The sequence below is a fragment of the Trachurus trachurus genome (genome assembly GCF_905171665.1).
Source record: "Trachurus trachurus genome assembly, chromosome: 11".
Taxonomy (NCBI): domain Eukaryota; kingdom Metazoa; phylum Chordata; class Actinopteri; order Carangiformes; family Carangidae; genus Trachurus; species Trachurus trachurus.
Window position 1 is genome coordinate 31,255,106 of NC_139904.1, and position 27,320 is coordinate 31,282,425.

Consider the following 27,320-nt stretch of genomic DNA (forward strand, 5'->3'; position numbering starts at 1 on the left):
ATTTCTCTATCCCGTCTCTCTTTCCCTCTCTAAAAATCCCCCTTACATGCATTTACTTTTTGAAATTCCCTTTCCTTGCTCTCTGTAGTGTGTGATTTAGCTGTGCTGTCCTCGGGTCCGTACACATGCTGGAGTGCAGAGGCTGCTCACAGCAACACAGAATAATAGAAAAACATTTTATCTCCACTTTTGTCTCCCTCATGCTCTCGCTTATCCAGCCTGTTTATTTTTTCATTGTTTTGCTTCACGTTGCATTTCTTCTATGTCCCTCTCCTCTTTACTTTTCCTCTATCTCTTACACCCTCACTATTTTTCTCTTACAAGTCATGTAGTGTAGCCTGTGGCAAAGAATCCAAATGAAACATCTACTCACAGCTCATGTCTCACCTTAACTGAAATACTCACTAACATCTAACAAGGGGGGAGCAAGTCAGCGTTTTGACAGTCAAGATTCACACAAATCAGAAATAATTTTTGAAATGTAAATTTGCAGGTTTGTTACTGTTTGGTGATTGACTTTTGAATTTTCAAAACGAAGAATCAATTGATTAAAGTAATCATTGGTTACAAAACTGTGATCAGTGATAAAATATCTGATAATAACTGTCAACTGAATTTTTTCTGACTTGAAAACTTTAAAGAAAAATACTGTTTAGTATGTTTTCCTTTTTTACAGGTGCCTCTGTTCATTTATTTCAGTAGTTTAATTCAAATAGTGAAACTCTTACATAATATAGATTTATAACACACAGACTGAAATATTTCATGTCTATATTTCTTTTTTGTAATGATTATGGCTCACAGACAATGAAAACCCCAAATTCAGTATCTAAAATTAGAATATATACTGTAGTGATAAAGTTCACTATTGTAACCTAATGATGTCACACTCACACAATCAGCTAATTAACTCCAAACACCTGAATATGTGTCCTGAGCCTTTAAATGGTATGTTATGGTGCGTTCCAGTTGTACTGGGAAGTCGGACTTTCCAAGTTCCCACTCGGAGATTTCACCCGGAACGCACCCTGAAGTCGGAAATCCGGCTCGGAAAGTGGGACGAACCTCACCAAACCCAACTTGACCACAACGTCATAAAAACGTCATCCAGAATGGCTGCGCCGTACATCAACAGTAGTGAAAGCTTTTGTCTGTTTTGTTTTTGTGAAATGAAATAAGTAGTACACGTAGTACTGTCCAGCGTCTATCTGTGGACATGGTGTGGTATGGTTTATACCGTTCTATGCTTTGTTTTCAACTGGTATTGCTAATAACGGCTAACAACATGTTTTCCGACTTGTTTACTGGAATACCGTAACTCGGGTATGATGTAATTCCCAGCTCCGACCTCTGACTTCCGAGGTAACTGGAACGCACCATTAGTCTGGAGAAGGCTGCAGACCTTTAAGTATATATTTTGGAGCTTTTTCACCTTTAATGGACAGGACAGTTGAGAGAGAGACAGGAAATGGGAGGCAGAGAGGGGGGGGAATGATACGCAGGATAGGTCCGCTCAGCGCAGGATTCGAACCGGGGTCGCCTGCAGTGAGGACTATAGCCTCAACACACGGGGCGGGTGCTCTACTAACTGAGCTAAGCACTGCGCCATATTCTACTTTTTTGACATGCACCTGTAAGTAACATTTTAGATGTGAAACTCTGACTCATGACTTGTGAATAATAATGAAGATGAAACTCTTTTTTTAAAGGGTTAGTTCACTCAAAATTCAAATTTCACTCATTATCTCCTCCCCCTCATGTGGACTAAGGGCTGGGAGAAGTTTCAGAGTCCTCCGTGGCTTCTCTGAGTTACAGGGGTTCTCGGCGTAGCAGTGCATGTCCATATAACGGTTGCAAATGGATACCAACTGTCTTCGTAACAAAAAGACTCACCAAAAAACATCCAAATACCTCCATGCTGCTCGTATGTAATGTCCGTCTTGTATTGAAGCCCTGAAATGCGAAATTGTTCCGAAAAAAATTAAATAAGTCTATATTTCAAGCTTGTTTGTAGCGGAAGCTTCTCTTCCTGGTTTGTCCAAATTGAACGGACCAGGGAGAGGACGGAAGCTTGAAAAATAGACTTATTTAATTTTTTTCGGAACAATTTCGCATTTCGGGGCTTCAATACAAGATGGACATTACATACGAGCTGCATGGAGGTATTTGGATGTTTTTTGGTGTGTCTTTTTGTTTTACGAAGACAGTTGGTATCCATTTGCAACCATTATATGGACATGCACTGCTACGCCGAGACCCCCTGTAACTCAGAGAAGCCACGGAGGACTCTGAAACTTCTCCCAGCCCTTAGTCGACATAGATAATGAGTGCAATTTGAATTTTGGGTGAACTATCCCTTTAACTCATATCAATAATTTCATCATGCTTGTAATTGACAGTTCTCTGTATGACTACAGTAACATGGATACATAAATATTTGGAGCATTAAACTGCTGCTGCACATTCTGCAGTAATAGGCAGCAAGCTGACGTTAAACATTCCTGGTTGCGCATTCGTTTTATAAAAGAAGATTAAGACTACCAACTGTCTAGCCAGCCATGTATCAGTCTTGGATGCACTGACTGTGGCTCAGGCTCAAAACACCAACTGGATCACAATCTGGCCGGAACCACAGACTGCAGCACATGGCCACTAAATTTAGAGGCAGATTTGTTATCATGTTTTGGGCTGAACATCAAACTATTTGTTGGGAAGGGATCCTGTAAAACTCGTGGTATTCAGACTACAGAAAATAAAATAAAAACTGACAATAGGGAATGTGTGAGATTATGGATTATCCTACTTGTTGAAACTCTAAAACTCTAATCCAGGTGAAGTCATGAGTCACTGGTGTTTCAGTCCAAGTTGAAATCATTATCAAACTCTTCAAATACATGAATAGAGTGTGACTCATCATGATCATGTGACTCCACATACCTGCTGTCCGTGCTGATGACAGGAGAGTATCGTTAGCCTATAATTTCATATGCGTACAAGTCCAGCCTTTAAAAACACTGCTCCTCCACCCGTGACATACTGCTGCTGCTTTGGTAATGGAGTGAAGATGCACACAGAAGCTTCTCCCTAGAGAACGCTTATATTCCCATAATGAGGCGCAGGCACACAGTGCATATGGTCTCTTTTTAATTAAGGTTGCATAAACTGATCATTCTCGTAACCCACACGTTGTTTTAGTCTCATTTAATGGCATTGTAAAATGTTCATACTTGTGTAAACGGTAGTTATTAAACTGTATGATCACATGATTCTCCATATTGCAGACTGCACACCTGTAACAGCTGCAATTTTTGTTTGTTTGTTTATTTACTTGGAACCAGTTTCTGACAGATCAGAACAGAGCATCCATGAATGTGGGAACAGGTGGCTCTAAGTAAAGCTTACGTAAACTCATTATGTTAAAAAATGTTTGAATGGACAGTCTCCATCCCTGCATCCAGCAGTCAGGATGATGTTTTCTACTCTGTTGTTATTCATCAATAGCTGCTTGTGGTTATGTAAGATTTAATCAAGGTAGGTAGCCAGTGGATCTGATGTGTATAATCAAGCATTGACAATGCCCATCACTCCAATTAGAGGCTGTTGATGGAACACATAGCATCCACCTTCAGATGGCTGCATCGGGTGTTAATCAGCTGAAGAGGGAGGCCTCCATACATACCAGCTGTTTTGCTGTGTTCAGGTAGAGAGTGATATTAATCCCTCTTTTGTTTTTTTCTAGCATCACTGCTGTTGCTAGAATAGTGTTAGTGACTGTTTGTGTCTGTGCAATTCAAAATGTTTGCCAGTTTAGCCAAACACTGAAAATAATTTGTTGTGGTTATTGTGAAGGTGAGTGTAGTAGTTTCACTAGTTTAAACGAACAGAAACAGTGCAGCAGTTCCATGTGTGGTTCTCTGTGTGTGTGCACCGTTGTCCTACTGTGAGCTGGTAATTGGTGTATAATGCAGATCAGTTTTGTACAAAAATTGCGGTGTGCTGCTGGGTTGTCAGTGATGTTTACCCTCAGTTCTCTTCCAACTGTGGCAGGTCAATAAAGAATCTAACAGGTGCTGGCAAATAAAAAAAAAGCCACTGCACCTCAGGAAAACACATTTTCAGAAAGATGGAGCTGCCTCCTTCACTCTGTTGCACCGTGATACTTGTTTCTGCCTCAGCTCTTCCTACTTGTTCCTCTCTGTACTCCACTTCCTCTTTGTCTCTCCTTTTCTTTCAAACTGTCTTTGAGCCAATCCACTAGTGCCCAGTCAGACAAGGAAGTGACACGGTGAAAGTCGTCACTGCGTCCTTGTGAAATAGGTGCTGCTGAAAGCTTTGGGGGTAGCCGGTAGTGTCTCTGCCAGGCGAGCTGGCAGCTAACGTGCTAGCGAGCCGCTAACCTGTGCCAGCCAGCTGCCACAGCTGCCAAGCTAGCTGGCTGCTTAACTGGAGGCAGCAGGCTCGGTTATTAATTGGACAGTAGGCTATCACAAATTATTTGGGTTTTGTAAACACCAATAGGTCTTGCGCCCGGGACGTAAACAGCCTAATGCAACGCAATGCATTATGGGGTTGTGCGGCTTTGGGGATTTGCAACACTCTGCGCTAACGCAAAGTTACATTGAGTTTGGTCGAGGTTAGTCTGATTAGACAGGTTGCCACATCAATGATATGTAATTATGATGATAATAATAATAGGCTATAATAAAAAAAGAGAAGAATTCTGGGAAAAACGGGACAAGTGGCAACTCTACCTCTGTCTGACATGAAAAACAGCAATTTAGCTAATATTACCATTAGGGCTGACCCCAAAATTGCCATGGTAATCGATCATGAAGTCTGTGATCGATTTTTTAAATTTTTATCCTTTCTTCCTTTTTGACACCGGTTCTCATCGACAATTGTTACATTAAAATTAAAATGAGTAGGCCACTTGGCATCTTGGAAACCTGCCTGATTTTGGAGATATGCAGTGTTTGTTTGTCATTACTTTCATTATTTCCGCTACGATCGCGACCCTCTAAACACACGAGGCCTCATGTAGCCTTTTCAAATTAAAAGCCCTCTAGTTTCCCAGTTGACATCAACCATTTATATCCAAAGAGGCCTTCTATTACTTTGCAGCAGTACAGTAGGTGTATTGTGTCATTTCAGTTGCTGATGTTCCTGTTGTTTAAGTGTTATTCATACCTGCTAGTGTCCTTAGCTTAGCAGTCAATGACTTCTCATTCTTCCCTATGTTAAGTTATTTCTTGGCCTCCTTTAGTAATAATGGTGCATGTAATAAATGTAGTGTATTTGTTGTAATGGAGTTCAGGCTGATGCCGCTCCATTTCCAACAAGAGGCGTACCCTGAAATCCAAGGTTCAGGGAATTGTTGTGCCAACAAAACATTGACTATAGCGTGATTATACTGTTAATGTAAAGTAGGAATCAACATTATGCACAACAGACATGCACATTACATAACAAAGACCAGCACTTTTTCTCCTTCCGTTTGATCTATGACATATTGAAGTTTCTAAATGAGTGTTTTGGCAGACTGGGCTGAGTGGAGCTATCCGTGGTGCTGAAAGGAGAGTGTTCTCATATCATTATGTTGAGTGTGTCTACAACAAGAAAGGACATCTCATTGTTCTTCACCTCTCTCCTTTGAGCTCCAACTTTTACTTGTGTGTCTCAGCTTGGATATACAGTATAGTAATACAACATATTAGGTAAGTCTTATATTATAATACAGGAGAACAATCCACTCTCCTTCCTCTGCCTGGCTGTTTCCCTCCGTCCATTTCTTTTCATCTCATTCTGTTTCTTCTCCTCTGCCCCTCCTCTATTGTACCTCTCTTTGCTTCTTTCATTATTTAACTCTACATTTCTCTTTGCCTCTGCCTTACCACCTCTCTTGCTCCCATTGCCTCAGGATATATTTTCATACCTTTGCTTACAGCATCTCTTTCCTGCTATATACCAGACCAGTTTTTCTGCCTCTATCTCTCTTAGCTTCTTTTTTCCACTGGGGAATCAATGTATCTAAAGGTTTTCTGAGGCCCTTATACATAAAAACATACCTACAATATATATATACCACTTCCACAGTAAAGGTTGAATGCCAGTTAAATTCCCTCTCCAGGGAGGATATGTGTTTCCCCGCTCTGCTGCTGGCTTCCTCGTTTACCTTTTTCTTGTGATGTTTATGGTGCAATCCAATGGCCATCTTCTCCTGGCACACAGAGGGCCCTCTTCAGGGGGGAGGCCATACATAAGGTGACAGATCTGTTAAAGAAAGTGATGGAGAGCCTGGATGTGTGAAATACCCAGTGATCCATACTTTACAGGGACTTGTTAAAATCCCATTTGCTGAACATTGTGTTGTCCTGGAAAAGTGCATTGCTCTACTGGGGAAAATGAACTGATCCTCTGATGTGTTTTAATGAAGTGCATCCTGTGTATCATAAAGCTTAGTGGGTCGTTCTAACAGTTTGTAGGTGGAAACCTTCTACTTTCCTGCCGACAGCTTATAAATGCGATTGTAAACAGTTTTCAATGAAAGTGTTTTCTACCAGAGAAATGGGCCTCATAAAAACTTTTGACTTTTGTCTTGAGTTTCTGGACAGAAACGTCTCCCCATGTCCTGTCTCTCCACAGCTATCCTATTAACTAAAGGCATAAAAGAAGGAATGTCAAGAGAGGTTGGAGTCTGAGAGAGGATATGTAAATATGTTTTACATATTTTCTTTTTTTCTGTATCAACACCTCAAATAAAACACAGGAGAAGAGGAAAATATGAAACTTAAAAGGAGAAATCTAATTTCTTAAAGGTTCAGTGTATAATTATAATTGGCTCAGTTTATTGGCAAAATCTGAATATACTACCCATGAATATATTAGTATAACTGTATAATCGCTATAAAATAAAATGTGTTTGGTTTTCGTATAGCTGTTTAATTCTTCTTCTATACATAAATTTACATATAGCAAGGGTCTTGCTTTAGAGAGTGTCGCCATTTTGCGTCGCCATGTTTGTACGGCAGAACGAACAGAAAATCCGGCCAGGGGTGAGTGTGAAACCGAGCGCTGTGATCTAGAGTCTGAACGCTATATATCACTGTTTTCCCCTCCATTTTACACACTGGACCTTTAAACACTTTCTGCAGATCAAACCAAATCCCCTGTTAAAGGAGAAAGTATGTTTTTGGGTGGACTGATCCTTTAGACAGGGACCACAGATTTGATTTTTAATTCATGTCATTGGTTGACATCATTCACATAGTGTCGAGCTTAAATTATTATTTTTTTTTCCCAGCTAATTTTCACCTGTTATTAAATGTAGACATAAAAGCCAACTGTCCCTTATTGGCTCCTGTAGCTAAAAATAGCCCGTTATTGGCAGTCCTCTAAATCCAGCTGGGCTAATTAGGGCCATTACATTTTGTGTGCATGGAATATGTCACGTTTGCGTGCCAGGGCAGGGCTGCGGAATCAGCACTTATTGATTGCAGATTTGCAGGATTGACCAAGATGTGGGCCCAGCACCATTGATCTCCGAGCTCCTCCCATGATGTGTGTGTGTGTGTGTGCCATTTTCACCGCCCACTGCCTAACAACAACTTCAGCTCTGGTCGGCACAAACGCCTGGTCGGTGTCGCATCGTGCTGTGTTTTTTTTTTTTTAATACTTTATTTACAGTTTTTAACTTTACAAAACTGTACAAAACATACTACAGTAAAGGAACAGTCAAACATAAAAGAAAACAGGGGAAAGGGAAAAAGAAAAAGAAAAAAAGGGGCTGCCAGGCATTTGTAAATTTACCTTTTACATAAATAGACTTACAGAAAAAAAACATAGTTGCCATTGTTAAAGTAAAGCAAGTACCATGTGAAAGTTTGAGTCAGGTATCACACCTGACATTGGGCCAGGAAGGGTCCCCAAATTCTCTTGAATCTGTTCTGTTCATTGGGTTTGTGCAGGCGCAGTCTTTCCATTTGAATAACCGATAACATCTCGCTGAGCCAGTGAACGAAGGTGGGAGAAGTGGTAGACTTCCAAGTTTCTTGGCCACCACCATCCCTAGGTGCAGAGCGACCTGAGTGTCATGCAGAAGATCAGAAGTCTCAGCCGAGCGTCCAAGGATGGCCAGCTCATGGTTAGGCTGAATGGCTCTAGAGTAGGCTTTTGACAGATGTTCAAATATAGCTGACCAAAAATTGTGCAACTTAGGACAGAACCAGAAAAGATGCGCTAGTGAGCCCTCAGCAATATTACACTTATCACATACAGGGGACACAGATGGAAAAATACCATTTAGCTTTGTTTTGGAATAATGCAACCTGTGCAGCACCTTGTACTGAATTAACCTGTAACGTAAGTTAATAGAACAACAATGGACACGAGACAGTGCCTCCTCCCAAAGTTCTGCTGATTTTTCAGAGTTCAAGTCCTTGGAACAGGCTTCCCTAATAAAATCAGAGGAAACTGACTTGGTAAAAGAACCCACAAACATTGATATTAACTGTTTGGAGTCTGGAGGGAGCAGGAGGGTCTCAAGGAAAGGATGAGTGGTGGGGATAGAATCGAAATGTGGCCAATTGCATCGTGCTGTGTTGGTCTGTTTTTGTGTAGATGTCTTTTTTGGGGATTTGAGGATTTCCGCAAAGAGGTCCTCTTCAAATCATTAAAGTGCTGACGTCATAGCTCCTTTGTCAGCATGGTAGAGTTTTCAGGAATAGACAGTGACATTCAACCCCCCCAACCCTCCGGCACACCAGCAGCTGCACCTAAAATGCTGCGTAGTAAAGGTCTTCTCTGTGTTCATGCCTGTCTCCTTTTCACTATCACTTCCAAAGCAAACCGTGACTCATCTTACACACTCAGGGCTGGCAGGGACACATCTATACAAAAGCAGCACATTTAAAAACTTCATGAAATGCACATAAGGTATAGACGTATTGATCGTTCACGGTCGGACGATTGGTTTTGTACATTATGAACAAACAAGCAGGTCCGACGTGCGTTAACTGTGAAACGCCGGGAACGACTTTGTTCCTTCTCCACCTCTGCTTCGACTTGGAATTCACAAAATTCACGGGGCAGAAATGGAGACAAATAGTTTGAAATTCTTTTTGGCAGTTCTGAATTATTTATTTAGCTCAGATCCCAGTGCCCTGTGCAGTTACTCTGCAGAATACTTATCAAAATGATTCAAATGCATAATCTTCGGCTTCAGTCGACGGGCATCCTGCAGCAGTCTCAGCAGTGTGGTTTCATGTTTCATGTTGTGGTCATTTAAGTCTAAATTCCTCAGATCAAAAGATGCAAATCCACATCACTGCTACTTCTACCCCTGGATCTGTAACTGCACTTTATCTTATGTACTTAGCACATGAATAATGAGCCTGTTTCTTAACTGGGTCTGATTGATCACCTCAGCTAAACGCCCTGTCCTATAAATCAGTACCTCGCCCCACTCAGCCCGTTAATCACGTCCGCCAACAAAGACAATGAGACAATTAAAGAAACATTGGTAGGCCTTAAAAAATATTCTCCTTTAATTGCCACGGCAGTTTATTAGGGTCTTGGGCAATCTATTAACCCTGGGATTTAAGAGGCAGGAAGCTTGCTGGGAGGAGGAGACTTAGTGTAATCTGGAGAGTAGATAAGGTGATGGGCAACATTTAATTTGCACAAAGAATATGTTTTTATAACTGTGCTAGTTGAAACTTATTGTAATTGCTTTGGAGCCTTTTTTCCCCCTATAAATACGCACCCGAGGATTAGTTAGAACAATGTTCATGTTTAAATTAGGCATATGGGATGTATCTTTACCCAGTGAGGTGCTGAGGCTTTGGTTACACTTTCTGTCAAGTCATGGTTAGTTGAACTTCACCTCACTTAGAAACATAAAAAGAAGAAAAAAGTGCCTATTTTTACTTTATTCGTGTTTTTGTTTTGCACTGTTTGCTCTGTCATCAAGTCCAAACCACATGTTTGTGCTTTGCAACACACCATTTCATTTCATGTACAGTATTTGGATAGATCTCCATTAGCTTTGGCTAGGCCACTGCTATTCTTCCTGGAGTCCACACCCAACACACATATCAGTATCAGTATCAATCAGAAAAAACACATCACACACAAAAAAAAACAAAAAACAATGATCTACAACAACAACATTCACATATTATATTACAGGACCTAATTCAGATTAACAGTACCTCCACAATGTAGCTTTTAACATAATGCTTCAATACTTAAAGGTGTACAGAAAAGAAAATAGAATTTGAGCCCACTCTGGGTCATAAAATTAGTGTAATAACTCATCTAACAGACGATGTAGCCCAAACTTTGTGCAACATTCTATTTTTTATTAAATCCGGGATGAAAGTGTGGTATTTTTTTTTGCATTGGATAATGCAGGCACACGGATTATACGTCAGCCTGTACACGATTCACCAGCCACTGATATTGGATCCGTCATCCGTCAATCAAACGTCTGAGACACACACACACACACACGGAGCTCGGGCTCGCCCCAAACTTTGAATATCCCGCCCGCTCGATAACGACCAATCAAATTCGTTTTCCTCACTCGGGTAAACTCGTGTTGCAGCTTGTGACAACTCGGCGCAACAAACAGGACAAACGGCCATTTCTGTACACCTTTAAATAGTCAGATGGTCAGGTATCAACATACATTAGACATAATTCCATTATATTACATTTACAAAAGCAGAATTTGGATCGTGATCATGATGTGGCATATAAAACATTAAACCACTGATGAGTTAAATACAGTTATAAGTAACAACAAAACATCAGTATCATTCTAGTTAACAATACCTTTGTTTATTTTGTCATCCATGTATATATTTGCATAGGGACATTACTTTCAAGTTTATTATCTATTATTTAATTTTCAATAAACATCTCCATTATATATAATCCAGTATTGCCTGTGAACATGACTTGGAACAAACATTGAGCACTTCAAGTGTGAGAAGGATAATGATGTTGTTGTACTATGGTTGTTGTATATTATCAATCTACGTGGATTTCTATTCAACCTCTACAAGCTCTTGAAAAGTGAGGACATCATTTATTATTACTGGCTTCACGCATCTATTTAGAGCTGTGCTACATTCTTTGTGTACACCTCCAGGAACTATTAATGTAACAGCACACGGTGCTGCGGTGGACAGTCTGCTCTGTTTCTGTTCTCAGAGCTCCGGTCCTTTCATCCACCATTACGAGGGGGAAAAAAAACCCAACAACAACACACACCTACTTTAGGGGTTAAAATTAACTCTTTGAAAATCCAGCATCGTCCCTCCTGTCTTGATCTAAATCACAAATTGCCCTCTTATGATCTGCATGAGAAAAGCAGGCCTGGGCTGATGTGGAGATGGCCTGCTGCAGCCAGGCCTGCAGCGCTGATGAAAGCACCGCCACCTTTGATGTTTTGACAAGGACTGATGAGTACTTCACTCTGTGTCTTCTCTTGATCTCATGCATTTGCTGGCTTTGTGTATGAGGCTGTGTATTTTTAGAAAACAACTGTAACCTCATGCATAAAGTATAAACCGCCACACACACACACACACACACACAGGAGGGAGAGCCAGTCACCCTATAGGTCACAGGTTATTGTTTGTGTATAATTAATATCTAATCTTTATTTAAAACAGTGAATAGGACTCCACATCAGCCTCTGCAAACACAAACACCTTCTTATATAGAGTCTATCTACTCTGTTATATGATTTCTATAGCCATTTATTGTGTGTGTGTGTTTGTGTGTCTGTCCACAGCACCCGCCAGTGTTACCTGCTGCTCGACATCTTCAACCCCACAGAGCATGAGCTCACCGTGAGCGCCAAGAACAACCAGGACCTGGTTCTCCATGCCAGCGAGTGTCAGAGGTGAGTGGAAGGGTCAGGGAATGTTTGGACTTCAGGCTTCTGTGCTTTTTTTCAGGTTAAAGTCACTGCTCAGTCCCCTCTACCATGGTTAACCCTCCCGGAGGTGAAAGTTCACCTTAAACATGTCAATTCAACTACTTTAGTCCATTTTTTAACATCGTAAAAACATCAACTGTCTTTTGCTACGGACTGCAACAGTCCGTTGTCATGGATACATGACAACAACTTCCATTCATACCAGTCATACGTGCCTGACGCAGAGTGATAGCCTATGCTGTGATAAGGTTTTAGAATAGTAGCCGTGGTATATGCTCATTATACCATGGTTAACAGCCAATCAGATTGCCGGATTTCACCTTTCCGTTTTATAAGATGTCAATAACTCCTTGATGGGACTTTTTCAAATCTGCCACTAATCATTCAGTTGAACACAAGGATGAGATGATGAATTTTAGCACAGTAGTTAAAGGTCAGCGGTCTAGAAGCTGTAGGCTTTAGCTGCAGGATGTCTGACATGTGAAGTGGTGGGAGGAGCTAAATACTTTGTTTTCACGTCTCACTTCAGCTCGAGCTTAATTTCCTGAGCGTGCACATTGCAGCTTTGAGTAGGACTTTCACTGCATTCTAATCAAGTATTTTTAATACATTTCAATGGAGGAATCCATTTGTGATGTTATTGTGGGTGAAACAGCTCTCCAAATTCACCCAGTGCTTGTTTTTGATACTAATACTGCTGTCTAAGTATGTGTAAATGTCTCAATATAGTCAATGAGAGAACCCATGGAACCATGAAGTGTTTCCGTCCACCCAATTTAATACATATTTTGAATTTGTGCTTCAACAAACCAGAGTGGAAATGCCAAAAATGCCATCCCATGTATAGGAGGGGCAACGTGGTATCCGTATTATGGCCTTCTGGGCAGCTGTTGCTATAGCAACCATTTGCCTTCTCCAGTGTCTCTGAACTTATTCTAACAAGTAAGCAGACATGGCTGTCATCGCGTGCACCGTCTTCTTTCTGCTGCAGATCGGCAGCTGACCTGAGAATGACCACATTACTGTAGTGTAGTGGATGGGAAACACATACAAATGTGCATTTCCTTTTGCCGCCTTAAAAAAAAGTTTGCTCAGGATTTGGAACAGTGTGTGTGTAGTAAGTCAATCACCTTAGACTTTCATGTTTAAATGAACAAATTTACATCAGAAATAAACACAGTTCCAGTCTGTTCCACTGATAGTTTTGGTCTCTGTAGGTAACTGCCTCCTTCATCATGACTGTATAGGGGCTTTGTTTTTATTTAAGTCACCTGCTAACTTAAGATGTTCTGCATAACTGACGTTGAGGCTGCTTAGAGTGAATGCTGAGCACAAACACACTCGAGTAGAGAACTTTTCCCAACCATCCAGAGATAATGATCAGCAGTAGCAGCTCAGTCTGGGTAGAAAGTTGTATCAGATCAATTAAAACAAACAGAACTCATGATCATGAGTCACTGTTGCAGTGTTTTTATTATTATTATTATTCAGCTCTATCAACCGTCAGTCACTGTTACATAATTCCCCAAATACCCAAGATACACTTCATTGATATAATCATAGAGTCAATGTTAAACATGTACTTTAATTCAATTCAATTCAAGAAACTTTATTATCCATCACAATGACAGAAAATCGCCTTCAGTTTGGGCTCAAGACAATTAAACATACAACACCAAACATAAAATCCACATTGAACTCACATAAATGACATAAAAAAAGCTGTGATAAAAGCAGGTGCAGCTTGTCCTATTTCCTCTCATTTAAAATGTGAGGTCTTCAGTTAGTCTTTGCTGAACCCACTCCACACCTCTTCATCCATGTTTGGATTAGCAAGGAGTCAGGGGTCAGAACCACTCACCAGAAAGCTGTGGGTGATATCACAGAACCATACTTCCATCTTTATTGTCAACCATCATCTGTTTCCCTCCTGTTTTCCAGCTACATACCTGCACACGTGTGCACACATCATGTGTGCTCTCTCTCTCCTTGTTTCTGTAGATTACCTCGGCCTTTATCTCTCTCTCTCACTCAGCTTTGCCTTTTCACTGGAAATTGGCAAATTCTGATTCCTGTCAGCACGTCTCTCTCCGGTGCATCCTCAGCCACGAGCCGAGGTACACTGTTGGTGACTCATAGGCCTTTCTCCACAGGGGTGGAATGTTATTATTTGAAGGGAATTAGAGGGTGGAAAGGGATCTTTTCAAACGGAGCCAAACAGCTCATCACTCAGCTCACTCCAGATAATCTTCCCAGTGCAGTTATGAGCTGTTAAGATCAACAAGCGTATTGTACCAGGAGTCTGCAACTTTCATTGTCCACAAGAAAGATAACTTCACTAGTCTCTAAAAAAAACTGCTCTTGAATATATCATTTGATTCATCCTGTGTTTTATGGATTAACTGGGTGCAATAGTTTAATCATTTGATATCATGTGCATGTGTTGTATTTCTATTTTCTTTTGCACCTGAGAAATACCGAGTGGATAAAATGTGAAATTGATTTATTTTTAAAATGTACAAAGCTTAAAAGTCCACTAGGTTTATGAAAGAAAGAACTTTCACAATGTTTCAGGATTCATCACCATCCCAGAATGTCACATTTGGTATTGAAGTAAAAGCAAGTACATTGCACTAGTACTCTAGTTCTCTGCCTGTATATAAACTACCATCCAACCCAGACTAGTTTGTAGCTGCACCTTTAAACTGGCTACCTGTGTTTCCTGAGGTCTCCTGTTGTAGAGCTGTGCCTCATGCCCACACAGTCACTGCCTTATGTGCCTCTGCTCTGCTCTGCTTTTTTTGCTGTGCTCCAGAGAATAAATTAATAACTGCAAGTGAAAAGCACAATCAAGCAGCCATTTTGACGTTTTCAGAGTCTAATGTTAAAGTCCCATGTTGGCTATCTATTTACCACCCACTGTTCCCTCTGTGGAACACGAGCACTCTGTGTGCGGGTTTGCCAGATTGTACGACAGATCAAACGTTGCATGAATACAAACATATGTAGTGATAGTTTTGAGACTGAAGCTTTCAGTTGTCACAATACTCCAGGGACATTGGTGGAGTTACTCAGTACATTTACTCAAGAAGCCTACTATAAGTTGATGGACTCTGCTTTTAAAATTCTTAGGAGCAAATTGTTTTTATGATTTCATCAGAAAGAGTTTTCAGTTAGACCTGTTGACACGTGTCAGTAGGTTTACTGACTTTCAGACTCAGTTAGTGACATTTTTTCTCAAATATTTCAACTTTTAGGACAAGAATGACAAAAAAATGACAAAAATGTAAGAAACAGCACTCCAAATTGAAACAGACGTTTCGGGTCTAGCCCTTCCTCAGTGTGATCTAGCAAACAATATGCAGCACTCACAGGTGCCCTTCATTATAAGTCAATCAAGACTGATGCAGCTTGTCCATCACCACAATAAAAAGAGTCACAAGAAACACAATGGAAAAATCATGAGAAAAAAAATCATGAAGAAATAAATGATATAAAGTAAAAAGCAAAATTATGAATCTTAAAAAATAATAACGTCAACAACAACAAAATTGCTGATAACAGTGATAGTACTTTTAGGACAAACCTCTGCTACTTTCCTTCAAAGAGAATCAGCAATACAACCACTCTGCTAGACGTTGACTGGTTAAGTTTCTAATATTCTGCAGATGAAATCTGCTCTATATCATATGTTAATGTCCAGAGCTGTGTCATTGAACAACCTGTTAGCAGTGCAGAGATACTCCCTCCTAATGCTTTTGTGCAACCCTTACCCCTTTAACCAATCACAGAGCGCCAATGTCAGGGGAGTGCCCCTCAAGCTGACTGTAAATATGTTCTGGTCTACTGCTTCAATGTTGAGCCTTAAAGGAGACATATTATGCCCATTTCCCACAAATTAAAATAGTCCCCAGGTGTCTTAAAGACATGTCTGTGACATGCTTTGGTCTAAATCCTCCAAGGATCAAACATCACAGCTCTTTTCATCCTCTCTAAACAGCCCTGTTCAGAACGGCTGCTTTCAGTGTATGTCCCTTTAAATGCAAATGAACCACTGCTTGCCCCGCCCTTTCTACTGGTACCAGGTAGGGGTGGGGTTATGCAAATTCAAATCCTAGTTACATCGCTGGAAGACAACTGAGGGAACAGCTCGTAAAACCACATGGATTTCAACCTATAGAGAGCCTGAACATTAGATTGTTTTGTCAGTTCTCACATTTTGGAGGCCGGAAGGCAAGACAAACACCCAAATATATTTCCATAATATGTCCCCTTTAAAACTAGAAGCTGTAGGCTGTAGGATGTCTGAGATGTGATGTGATAAATACTTTGTTTTCACGTCTCACTTCAGCTCTATCTTAATTTCCTGAGCCTGCAGATTGCAGCTTTGAGTAGGACTTTCACTGCATTCTAATCAAGTATTTTTAATACATTTCAATGGAGGAATCCATTTGTGATGTTATTGTGGGTGAAACAGCTCTAAATTCACCCAGTGCTTGTTTTTGATACTAATACTGCTGTCTAAGTATGTGTAAATGTCTCAATATAGTCAATGAGAGAACCCATGGTACCATGAAGCGGCAACCTCTAAGGTTGGAGTCATGTTTCTATCCACCTAATTTAATGTGTATTTTGAATTTACGCTTTTTATTTATTTTTTTACAATGTTATAAAGTTACTCGAGTAGAGAACTTTCCCCAACCATCCAGAGATAATGATCAGCAGAGTATGCAGCTCAGTCTGGGGAGAAAGTTGTATCAGATCAATTAAAACAAACAGAACTACTCATCAATACAAGTTTCTATCATGAGTCACAGTTGCAGTGTTTTTTATTATTATTATTATTATTACTCAGCTTCTTCAGTCAGACCGTCAAACACTTTTACATAATTCCCCAAATACCCAAGATACACGTCATTGATATCATCATAGAGTCAATGTTGAACGCAGTCAGTAGTGGTCAGAATACATAATGTGCCAGATTTATGAATGATTGAAAAAAAACAACTACTGCCCCTGTAGAAAGTCATCCAGGGTGATATGTATGACACAATGTGGCTCTGAGGCAATAAATGTCAAGTCTGGTAAGAAGTGCAGATGTATATATATTAGGGCCCGACCGATATGGATTTTTTGGGGCCGATGCCGATTACGATTATTAGGGGGAAAAAAACCCGATAACCGATTAATCGGCCGATTATTATTATTTTTTTAATTAAGTTTTAAAATTGTATTACTATAATAATATATCTATATATATTATATAATATATAAATTAGGGCTGCCTGGTCGACCAAAAAATCATTAGCCGACTAAAATTTAATTGGTCGATTGGTTGCATGAAAAAAAAAAAACATTTGAAGCCCTGTCTTGTCAAAATGAAGTCAAAATCAATATGGGCTTTTATTTTGAAGGGCCAAATACAGGAAGTCATGACACGTGATACTTTTTTGTTGTTGTTTTTTTTACACGGCACGGCGTCTCTCTCTCCCTCTCTCTCTCTTTTCAATTAAAAGCGATCAGCGGTTGCTGCCGTGCCCGGCACCGTGTCAAAGCAGCTCACCGGCGGTCAGTCTCACAGCAGTGTCACGGAGCAGAGACATGATAGTCCCCGCTGCAGTGAGAGTCCCCCCGCCGCACCCGTCACACAGCCTCAGCTCAGTCACTCCCTCCCTCATCTACTGTGTTTATTGGTGATAAATGAGCATACTGCCGTGCCGGTATATAACGGTAAAACCCGACCCCGACCGGCTTGTTGAATCTCGGACCCAACACGGCCGGAGACGAGCATTAATTAATTAATTCACAACCCGACCGCGGTAAAAAAAAAAAAAAAAAAGGGAAACAGAAAGCCAGTGGCAACACTGGTTTTGAGACAGATCAGTCACTCTGCTGTGTGCTGTGACTGAGGTGGTAGTGGATGGAGTTTGTCATGAGGTCGGCGCCGGTGCGGGGGAATCTTTTCAAAGTAAAACCAAGTTTTATTCCCTGCATTTTATTCCTGAAAATATCGGCGACAATCGCCGAGTTTTGGCCGATTACCGATTAGTTTAAAACTGGCTATAATCGGCCGATTTAATCGGCTCGCCGATAAATCGGTCGGGCCCTAATATATATATAGACCTACATATGACATTCCCCGTAGACACAGCCGTTGCCTTTGACTCCACCAATCAGCTCTTCCTTCCTGTGGAGATTTCTCTTGAAGTCTGACAGACACATACATTCATTATCGGAAGATTATCTCAGATCCAGCATATTGATTCTTTCCACAGCGTATACACACACATTATTCAGAGTAGGGAAGGATGTTTTTTTTTTATTGTTTTTTTTTTTGCATACAAAAAAATGGAGGGACACAGACTGAGATCTCCGCCTGCTCAACCATATTTTGCTTGTCTCTCCCATTCATCCTCTCTCAGCATCAGAAGGCCCTGTCATTTCATATTTCTTGCCCGTTCTGTGATGAATGAGGTGTCAGGCGCAAGATGTTTTCTGGAGTCTTCATCCAGGACCGGTGAAGCTCAGGCTTCAATCCGACAGTTGCAGAAATGACTCTGTCAATCATCCGCACTTTCCTCCTTCAACAAATGATTTTTAATTGTTTCCATTGAGTCTTTTCATGGCCATACAAATAGAAAAGGGAGGAAAAGCTTTCAGGCATGGAGGGAAATATAAGAGTTTTAATAGCTTCTAGACCTGTGTCTGTATGAGGGGGACACGAGGACAGCTACATACAGACGTCTCTTGTCTCCTGTGGAGTCCAACGAAGGAGAACAGAGGCTGTTTTCAAAGCACAGGGAGGTGTTCCTAATGCTCCATAGAAGGTCTGTGATTATTATTCCTGTCAACACTGTTACCATACAAGTTTTGCTACAGATCAACATAACCATTTGTTCACTGTGCACATTAAAGGGGATATATTATGGAAATATCACTTTTTGAAGGCTCTTTAACATATATTTAGGTGTTTGTCTTGCCTTCTGGCCCCCAAAATGTGAGAATTGACAAAAAAATCTGTAATGTTCAGGCTCCAGGTTAAAATCCATGTGGTTTTACTAGCTATTCCCAACAACTCCACAACGCTCTGGTGGACAAGTTGTGACCTGCACATTCACCACGCTATGAGATAATAACAGAATGTTACCAGACAGAGTTGTTTTAGAGGGAAATTCATGCAAAACCACTGATGCACGTTGCCTTCAGGGACAGTTTTTCATCAAGCAGTCTCTGTATTTGCCTCCAAAACAACTCTGTCTGGTAACGTTGTGTTATTATCTCATAGCGTGGTGAATGTGCAGGTCACAACTTGTCCTCCAGAGCGTTGTGGAGTTGTTGGATTGTGTATTTGATGAGTTTGATGAGGGAAACCAAGAAATCCCATGAGCCTCCGTAGCGTAGCTCTGAGCAGCTCACGGCTCTGCTCCGCCGTTCTAAAAATAGCTTGCACCGACAATTAAAGGTAACGAACCTACTGCTACGACGCTGCGCTTTCCATTAATGGCGAAACCCCCCAAAAAGATATACTTTAAAAAAAAGAAGAAAAGGAGAATGATTTTGGTGAAATGACTACTAATCCCCCCCACAGTTATTCCTCAGCAGCTGCTATTTAACCACATCAGGAGAAAAATGATGGGGCTCTAATGGTCACCGCTCGGCATTAACGGCATGTAAATTAGCGCCGCTCTCCTCGCTAACTTCATATTCTCTCATCAGAGACCTGGCGTAGCGGCAGACAGCCCTGACCTTTCTGTAACTGAATCTGTGATCTAATGAGGAAAAGGATGATGAGATGGAGCTAAATTAAAAACTTCTGTTATTATTATTATTATTATGAATTGAAATGGGGAAATGTTGTCCAAGACGTCAGGCTGAAAAAGTCATTTTCTGTAAAACATGCTCTTAAACACTGTAATTATGTGGGTTTGTCCGCGAGTCACTCAAGTCATTTGGTGAGCGATTCTTTTGTACAGGATGGGTTTGATACGAGTCTTTGAGCGCTATCTAATTATCATTGGATTAGATTGCCCCGAGGCACTTGTCTCTAGCTGTCAGCTGTGTGACTAGAAGCAGTGGGAGAACACCCTCTTGATGAGAAAACATCAAAACTGGATGTTTGACAGAGAGAAAAAAAAATTAACTCAACTTCTATTGATCAGAGCATCTAATGGTGTCCCTCAGCAGATGGACTTTCCATTTGAGATGACTATTTGTAAGGTCAAGATTGAAGTTTATATTCGCTTTTATTTTCTATAATGAGCCTTTAATCATAATCATAATGAATTTTAATGATGAAGCTCAACTCCAAACAGTGTTATTGGGTGATTTATACAAGAGAAGCGAGATTAATTTAATCAAGATAGAAATAAAAATTAAAAACAAAAGCCCATAAAGAAAAAACTGTCAAAAGGAACGAGACAGGCAAAAATCGAAGTGAAAAAAATCACCACAATAAAATGGCCAATTAAATATTTCTCTATATTTTTCTCTTTTAATGTTTACGAGTCACAAAAAGAATCTCTGTCTCTAGATCTGTCTTCTATGTAGCTCTTCACATTATCCATTATCAACTGGTCATGGCCCTGATGTGACCTGTAGGTGCCAAGATGTCACACACAGCACTCAAGCAGAGGATGCTGTGAATAACAAACATGGCGGCTATGGATGTAGAGCATTCACAGTTTTATTTTGAAGTGGAAGCAGATGAATAGAATATGTTTGAATTGAAATGTCTTTATTTGGATAAACCCCTTGAGATGAATCATCTCGTTTTCGAGGGGGTTCCAACATAGAGACAAACATGAACTCATCATACAAACATGTTCTCAACAATACAAAGAAAAGGTTCTTCAGAGCCGGCATGCTAACCACTGAACTGTGGCTATCAATACAAAAGTAATACAGAATCCGTAACATCAGTAACATCCAGTCTGCATCTTATGATCATTGCTGTTGTTAAAGGGAAAGTTCACCCAAAATTCAAATTTCACTCATTATCTACTCACTCTCATGTGGACTAAGGGCTGGTAGTTTCAGAGTCCTCCGTGGCTTCTCTGAGTTACAGCGGGGCTCCGTGCAGCACTGCATGTCCATATGAGCTCACTTTTCTTCGCCCAAAAAGACACACCAAAAAACATCCAAATACCTCCATGCTGCTCGTCTGTAATGTCCGTCTTGTATTGAAGCCCCAACATGAGAAATTGTTCCGAAAAAAATTAAATAAGTCTATATTTTAAGCTTGTTTGTAGCGGAAGCTCCCAGTGTTGCTCTGCCGGAATCTCGCGCGATTTGCGGAGCCGTGAACTGGGTGTCAGTGCAAATCACGCAAGATTTGGACGGACCAGGAAGAGCAGTGCTGGGAGCTTCCGCTACAAACAAGCTTAAAACATAGACTTATTTAATTTTTTTGGAACAATTTCTCATGTTGGGGCTCCAATGATGTAACTAGCTGTCTAATTTGCATAACCCCACCCTGGGACCAGTAGAAGGGGCGGGGCAAGTAGTGGTTCATTTGAAGGGACAGGCACTGAAAGCAGCTGTTCTGAACAGGGCTGTTTAGAGAGGATGAAAAGAGCTGTGATGTTTGATCCTTGAGGTATTTAGACTGAAGAATGTCACAGACATGTCTTTAAGACATCTGGGAACTATTTTAATTTGTGGAAAATGGGCCTGATATGTTTCCTTTAAGGCAACAATGACCAAAAAAGCTTAGCTTAACAGCTGTTTGTGCGCCAGCTCTGGAGCTATAGTAAAACACACAGACACACACACACACACACACACACACACACACACACATAGCCACTCTTTTGGGGGTTGAACTCCTTCTAATCCTAAACCAACACGGTATAAATAGAAGCTGCTGTTGGGCAGATGCTATTTTTACACTTGGCATCATCTTTAAAGCAGAATATTCTCCACTGTAATGAAGGTAAACAGTGTGGAGGCTGCTCTCCTCAGCCCCCCCCCCCCCCCACCCCCACACACACTCTGCATCAGCACCGCAGCCGTGTCTCCCGGGGGATTTCACATCCCATCACAACCATCAGGCCCCTAGGCGCTAACTAGTTCCCACTGCTGTCCACCATTGTCATTCTGCCAGAACCAGCTCATTACTACCACCCCCCCTCCCTCACCCCCCCTCAGCCCCTGTAGTAGAGAGTGGGGAGTATACGCGCTGCGCTCACTGCAGCAGCTTCTCCGCTCATACATTTCTTCTGGCTTTGCTGGATCGGTGCTTACAAGGGGGCAGACACGCCTCATCGCAATGAGCTTTTCAAACAAAGCTTGTTTCCATGGCGACCACCTTTCCCCCCTTACTCGTGCTTTTTTTTTTTTTTTTTTATGGCAGCAGTGCACATAATGCATCTGCAGTCAGCTGTCCCCTCTTCAGTCCAGTGTAAGCACTCTTTTCTTTCCCCATTCTGCAGCCTTTCTCACTTTACATGAACAGTATCATCTCAAATCCAAATATACATCTGCTCAGGAGAGGGTAAAGTGACTGCACAGATGTAGTAAAACGCTGCTGCTTGACCTCATCTTCACACCGCTGTCGTTTTCCTCTTCATTTTTCCTTCTCACCTCACACTCTTTTTCTCGAAACATTTGTCTTCTTCCCTAGGGGGCGTTTCAGCCCTGCCGGCCGTCTGCAGCCGGGTTACTTAAGGTGCTAGATAGAACACTGAGATCCTTTTGCACCCTCTGTGTTACTTTCTACAGCGGCCCTATCGCCTGAATGGCTCCGTCCGGCCGCCTCGGACCTCTCGGTCATTAGACACAGTCACACTTTTTATATTGGTATTCTGGAAATGTGCTTCATCCGCACCAACCGACTCCACCGGTGAGGGTATGGCAGATTTATCTTTCCTCCCCACGTCACCTGTACCTCCATCGACCTTCACGTTACAGTTGTCAGCGGATTATCCAATTCACTTACCGCAACGATAGAAAAGTGTGTTTTTTTTTATTTACAAACTGCAACAACCCCCAGTACAGGTCAGACCCAGCTTCACTTTTACTGGCTCGTCATCCTGCGTGCTCCGCTCCCTCTGCCGTGCCGTCTATTATTGGCAAAATGGCCCCAAAAAAAAGAGGCGTCTAGGTTTCAGCAGCAGAGATATAAATAGCTCACTCTGTCAGCCCCCTAGAAATAGTTTACACAGCCCCAGTTTTAAACGACAGCCAGCACATCTGCACAAAAGCATCATATCCGCATATAGTAATTGGCTGTAAGGATTCATTTCCACCACAGCTCATCATATTGAGCGAGACAGGGATGGATAGTGCTGCTGCTGCTGCTGCTTCTTCTGCAGCGGCAGCAAACAAGGGGTTACAGAGTCAGCCGCAGTCTAAAAATAGACTGTTGCTCTCGCCTGCCTCTGCACAAGCCTCTATGGATCTCCGCCCTTAAGCTCTTGCACGTGAGCTAAAAATAACCTTTTTTTTTTTTTTTTTGCGAAAAGACACGCTCACACACAGGCGCGCTCTCTCTGCACATCCTTTTCTCTCAGCTTCTCTGCAGTGACATAATGCAAACCACATGAAAAGACTCTGATAGAAGAAATGTTGATAATGCCAGTAATCTGTTCTTCTGCATCAGGCTGTGTACGATGATTCAGACTGCACACTATAGGGAATACCTGCACAGATTGTAGCAAAACCTGCAGACAGCTATAAAGCATCTCCTCCTAAGTTAAACACTGTTAAATGGCCATAATCCTGGAGCAGCTGGCATCATCATCAGCAGAATTATTTCTAATGTTTCTAATAGCCTGCATAAATGATTTGTTTTCATAGACTCGAATGTCTTTCCTCTCCACAGCTCTGAGGCGTCGGCCTGTTATTCTGTGTCCACGGTGGACGTTACAGAGCTCTCACTGTTGAAATGATTCACAGCCTTTCAGTGGTCAGATGAAAGCAACCGCCCCCCTCCCCCTGTATGCTTTAATGTGATTATCATGTACTTTTGGTCTGATGCAACACAGCATTTAATTAGGAAGAGGTCATTTCACAGTGACCAGCTCATCCTAAGCCAGTGTTATGACTTCCATTAAGAAAGGCCTCACTGCCACTGCTTCCTGCTGGATGGAGGTAATTAGCTACATGGTGTCAGAAGTCACAATCAGCGGATGTGATGATGTTTAGTAATGTGGGGCTGCTTTGCTTTTACATGTTTTTTTTTTTATGTATTTATCGTTATTTGGCAGAGAAATGGAAAGAAAGAGAGTTCAGTCAGCTCTGCCAGATCATTCATATACATAACCACATCACATGGACTTTTTATAAGATCGTCCAAGAGCTGTTTAATTGCATTTCACCATCTTCTGTTCAAATAAGATATGATACTAAAATTACTGCAAATATTGAAGCAGTGGGGGCCAGTGTATATATAATGAGGGTACTCAAACCTTATCCCCCCCATGTGTACCAGGATTTCTCCTATACTGTCTCAGAACATGCATGCTGCATGTCAAGTGAACTAGACATACGGCCGATAATGTAAGTGTAGGTTTGAATGCATGATGAATGAAACCACCCATGAACTAGTTTCTACTCATGTGCAAATATCATGAATCCTACAAAAGGAAAGAAATGTTGAACAACCCCTGCACCAGGAGCCTGAATGAAAAAATGATACGGACACTGCCCCTTTAAATTGATTTGTATTTCTGAAAATTACAGTAATTCAGTTTTGCTTTTGACAACTTTGCACAAGAACATGAGTGGTCTCTCATGCATGGAGCTTTTCAGTGATATTGTGGTCGTAGCAGTCAGACGCATGTTGGTGGTTAAATGTCATCACTGTCATCCACATGCTATAGGAAAAGCATGGCTGGTCATAAATAATTCAAAACAAGAGCAACTTATATTTACCTGATAATTGTTCATTCATTCATTGTATTTCATTTGTTTCTGTATCTGCTACAGGGAACTAAAGCTTGATAAACTCTGTACTATTACATTGAGGCAAATCTAAACAATTGAGATAATGAGTGGCCTTTTCAACTTATCTCAAAGATTGTAGAAATGTCCTTAATGCTAAAGGGATAGTTCAACATTTTGGCACATTTTAATTGGGGTAGGTTCATTACCATTGCATGTTATTTCTCTATGAACAAATAATGTAACATTACATTACATTGTAATGTAACATTGTATTACGAGATGAGTTGTTTTCAAGGCAGATGCATATCTGGAACTACATTCCAGACACGGCTGCTGTAGTAGTAGTAGTAGTAGTAGTAGTAGTAGTAGTTCCGGGTATTTGCTTCATGCGTCGTAATGTTACATAATTATACATAATTTTTTCATAGTGTAGTGAATGTGCAGGTCACAACTTCTCCACAAGAGCGTTTTGGAGTCATTGGATTGTGTATTTGATGAATTTGACGAGGGACAGGGAACCTGTACCATTCACCTCCATTGTGTTCACTGAGCAGCTCACGTCTCTGCCCCGCTGATCTCAAAACAACATGCACTGACAATTAAAGGTGATGAGCCTACCTCTATGACTATAGGGATTACGGCAATAGGCAAATTTGCCAAAATGTTGAACTGTCCCTTTAAGCGAGAGTTTAAACCTGAGCTTTAGTTGCCTAACAGCATGTGGGACACAGGCTCAGATTCCACCTCTCTATGCTTTGTACGCCCACCCACCCAACCTGAGCACAGAAATGGATGAGAAACGCACACACACACATCCTGGCAGGACTGTTCCATCTAAAACACATGCACCGTTCTTGAAAATGTATCACATGAGAGTTTGATAGTGACAGTTATCTGTTAAATAGTCTTTGCAAAACACAGAGACGCACAGTTTAATCTCATTTCTTCTTGTCGGCAGCTTTAGTCGACCAAAATATCTCTCACCAACAATAATCTTCAGGTGGTATCTCTTCAAACAGGCCTTGCTCGGCAGAGCCGTGGAAATAGCACAGAACATGACTGTGCCTTTTGCCGTGTGCTTTCAACATGCCTGGAGCTACGCAGGTCTCTCTAGTACACCTCTGCTTTGGCTCCACTCTCACTCAGAGTCAGGCTCATTGTGAGTCATCAAAATTCAGAATAGATGCAGGCTAGAAAACAAACAAACAAAAAAAAAAGAGCATTGTTTGGTGCTGACAAAAATGACACATGCTGACAAGAAAATAGACGTCTATATTTGTATGCCTGGACGACGTGGATTACATCTTATTTTTGCAGTATGTGTATTTGTCGATTTGTTTGAAGGGTAAATGGTCGGTTGCCCTTTTGAACAGATACAAATATGTTGAGAAATCCATCCATCCATCCATCCATCCATCCATCCATCCATCCATCCATCCATCCATCCATCCATCCATCCATCCATCCATCCATCCAATCTCCCATCTGCCCTTGCTTCCTGTTGGAGTCAGAGAACTAAAGGCCTGGCAGGGTGTTATCAGCGAGGGGCTGGGGCAGGTGAAATGGACTGGGAATTAGACCTAGAGATGTTCCACGGTGGCCCCAGTTCAGCTCCCAGGTTGTTATTAAAAACCTTGTAGTAGGTTAGATTAGTCTCCAGATACGACCTAATCCTTGAAAGACACCGCAATCAAATCATTGGAAAAAGAAGACGGAGAGAGAGCTCGGCCTCTTACTGCTCTCATGCCTTTAGAAAAATCTCTCTCAGGGGTGCTTTGGGGGGGTTGGATGTGGTCTTGTTGCAGGTATAACCACTGTGCACTCCCTGGACTTACATGCAATTCGTATTTCATTGTTATCATTTATAAGGCTGCAACACTACAATGGGTTTTACGGACCGTAAGTGTTTCTGTTGTGCGAAATTGACCTTTACTCAAACAAGTTGTTCTTTTAAAGCAGAAGTAAGCGATCCAGTGGTTTTGGCTAACTTCTTGTCAGCAGATGGAGTTAGCAGTCCCCGCCCTCGTCCCTACGTCACCACATTCACGCGCATCCCTTGGCTGCACACACAGAGAAGACCGCCCCTTTATGCCGTTCTCTCTCCTCATTGGATAAAGGTTGTAGGATACAAGGAAAGTTTTCTCCTCGGCTTACAGCAGAGCAGAGTGACTGACAGACCCGTGTTTCAGACCAAACACTCTATACAAGTGTTTGCTGTCGGAAGATACAACTATTTAAGACTTATATTAACACAAACATTCTGCTTACTTCTGCTTTAAGCTTTGACTTCCTCAATATGCAAACTTCAAATGTATTTATGGATAACCCCTTGGGGCGGCCACCCATCTTGTTTTGAGGGGATCCATACACACAAAATGTCACTCAATTGTAGTTATTCCCAAAGTTAAGATCGACTCTAGTCCACTCCTCAGTGGAAGCTGCTGGTAAACACATTTTAAATACATAAAGAAATATCATGTCTATATAT

At 41.3% G+C, this 27,320-nt stretch overlaps 1 protein-coding gene across 2 annotated transcripts in view; it reads left to right on the top strand.

Annotated features, from left to right (window-relative positions):
- The window catches only part of trappc9 (trafficking protein particle complex subunit 9), a 319,927-nt gene that overhangs the window by 167,413 nt on the left and 125,194 nt on the right, over positions 1 to 27,320 (top strand). For both annotated transcript variants that reach the window (XM_083981671.1, XM_083981672.1), the window contains one exon: positions 11,801 to 11,911. In XM_083981671.1, coding sequence (XP_083837797.1) covers positions 11,801 to 11,911 — 111 coding nt within the window. The remainder of the gene's footprint in view (positions 1 to 11,800; positions 11,912 to 27,320) is intronic.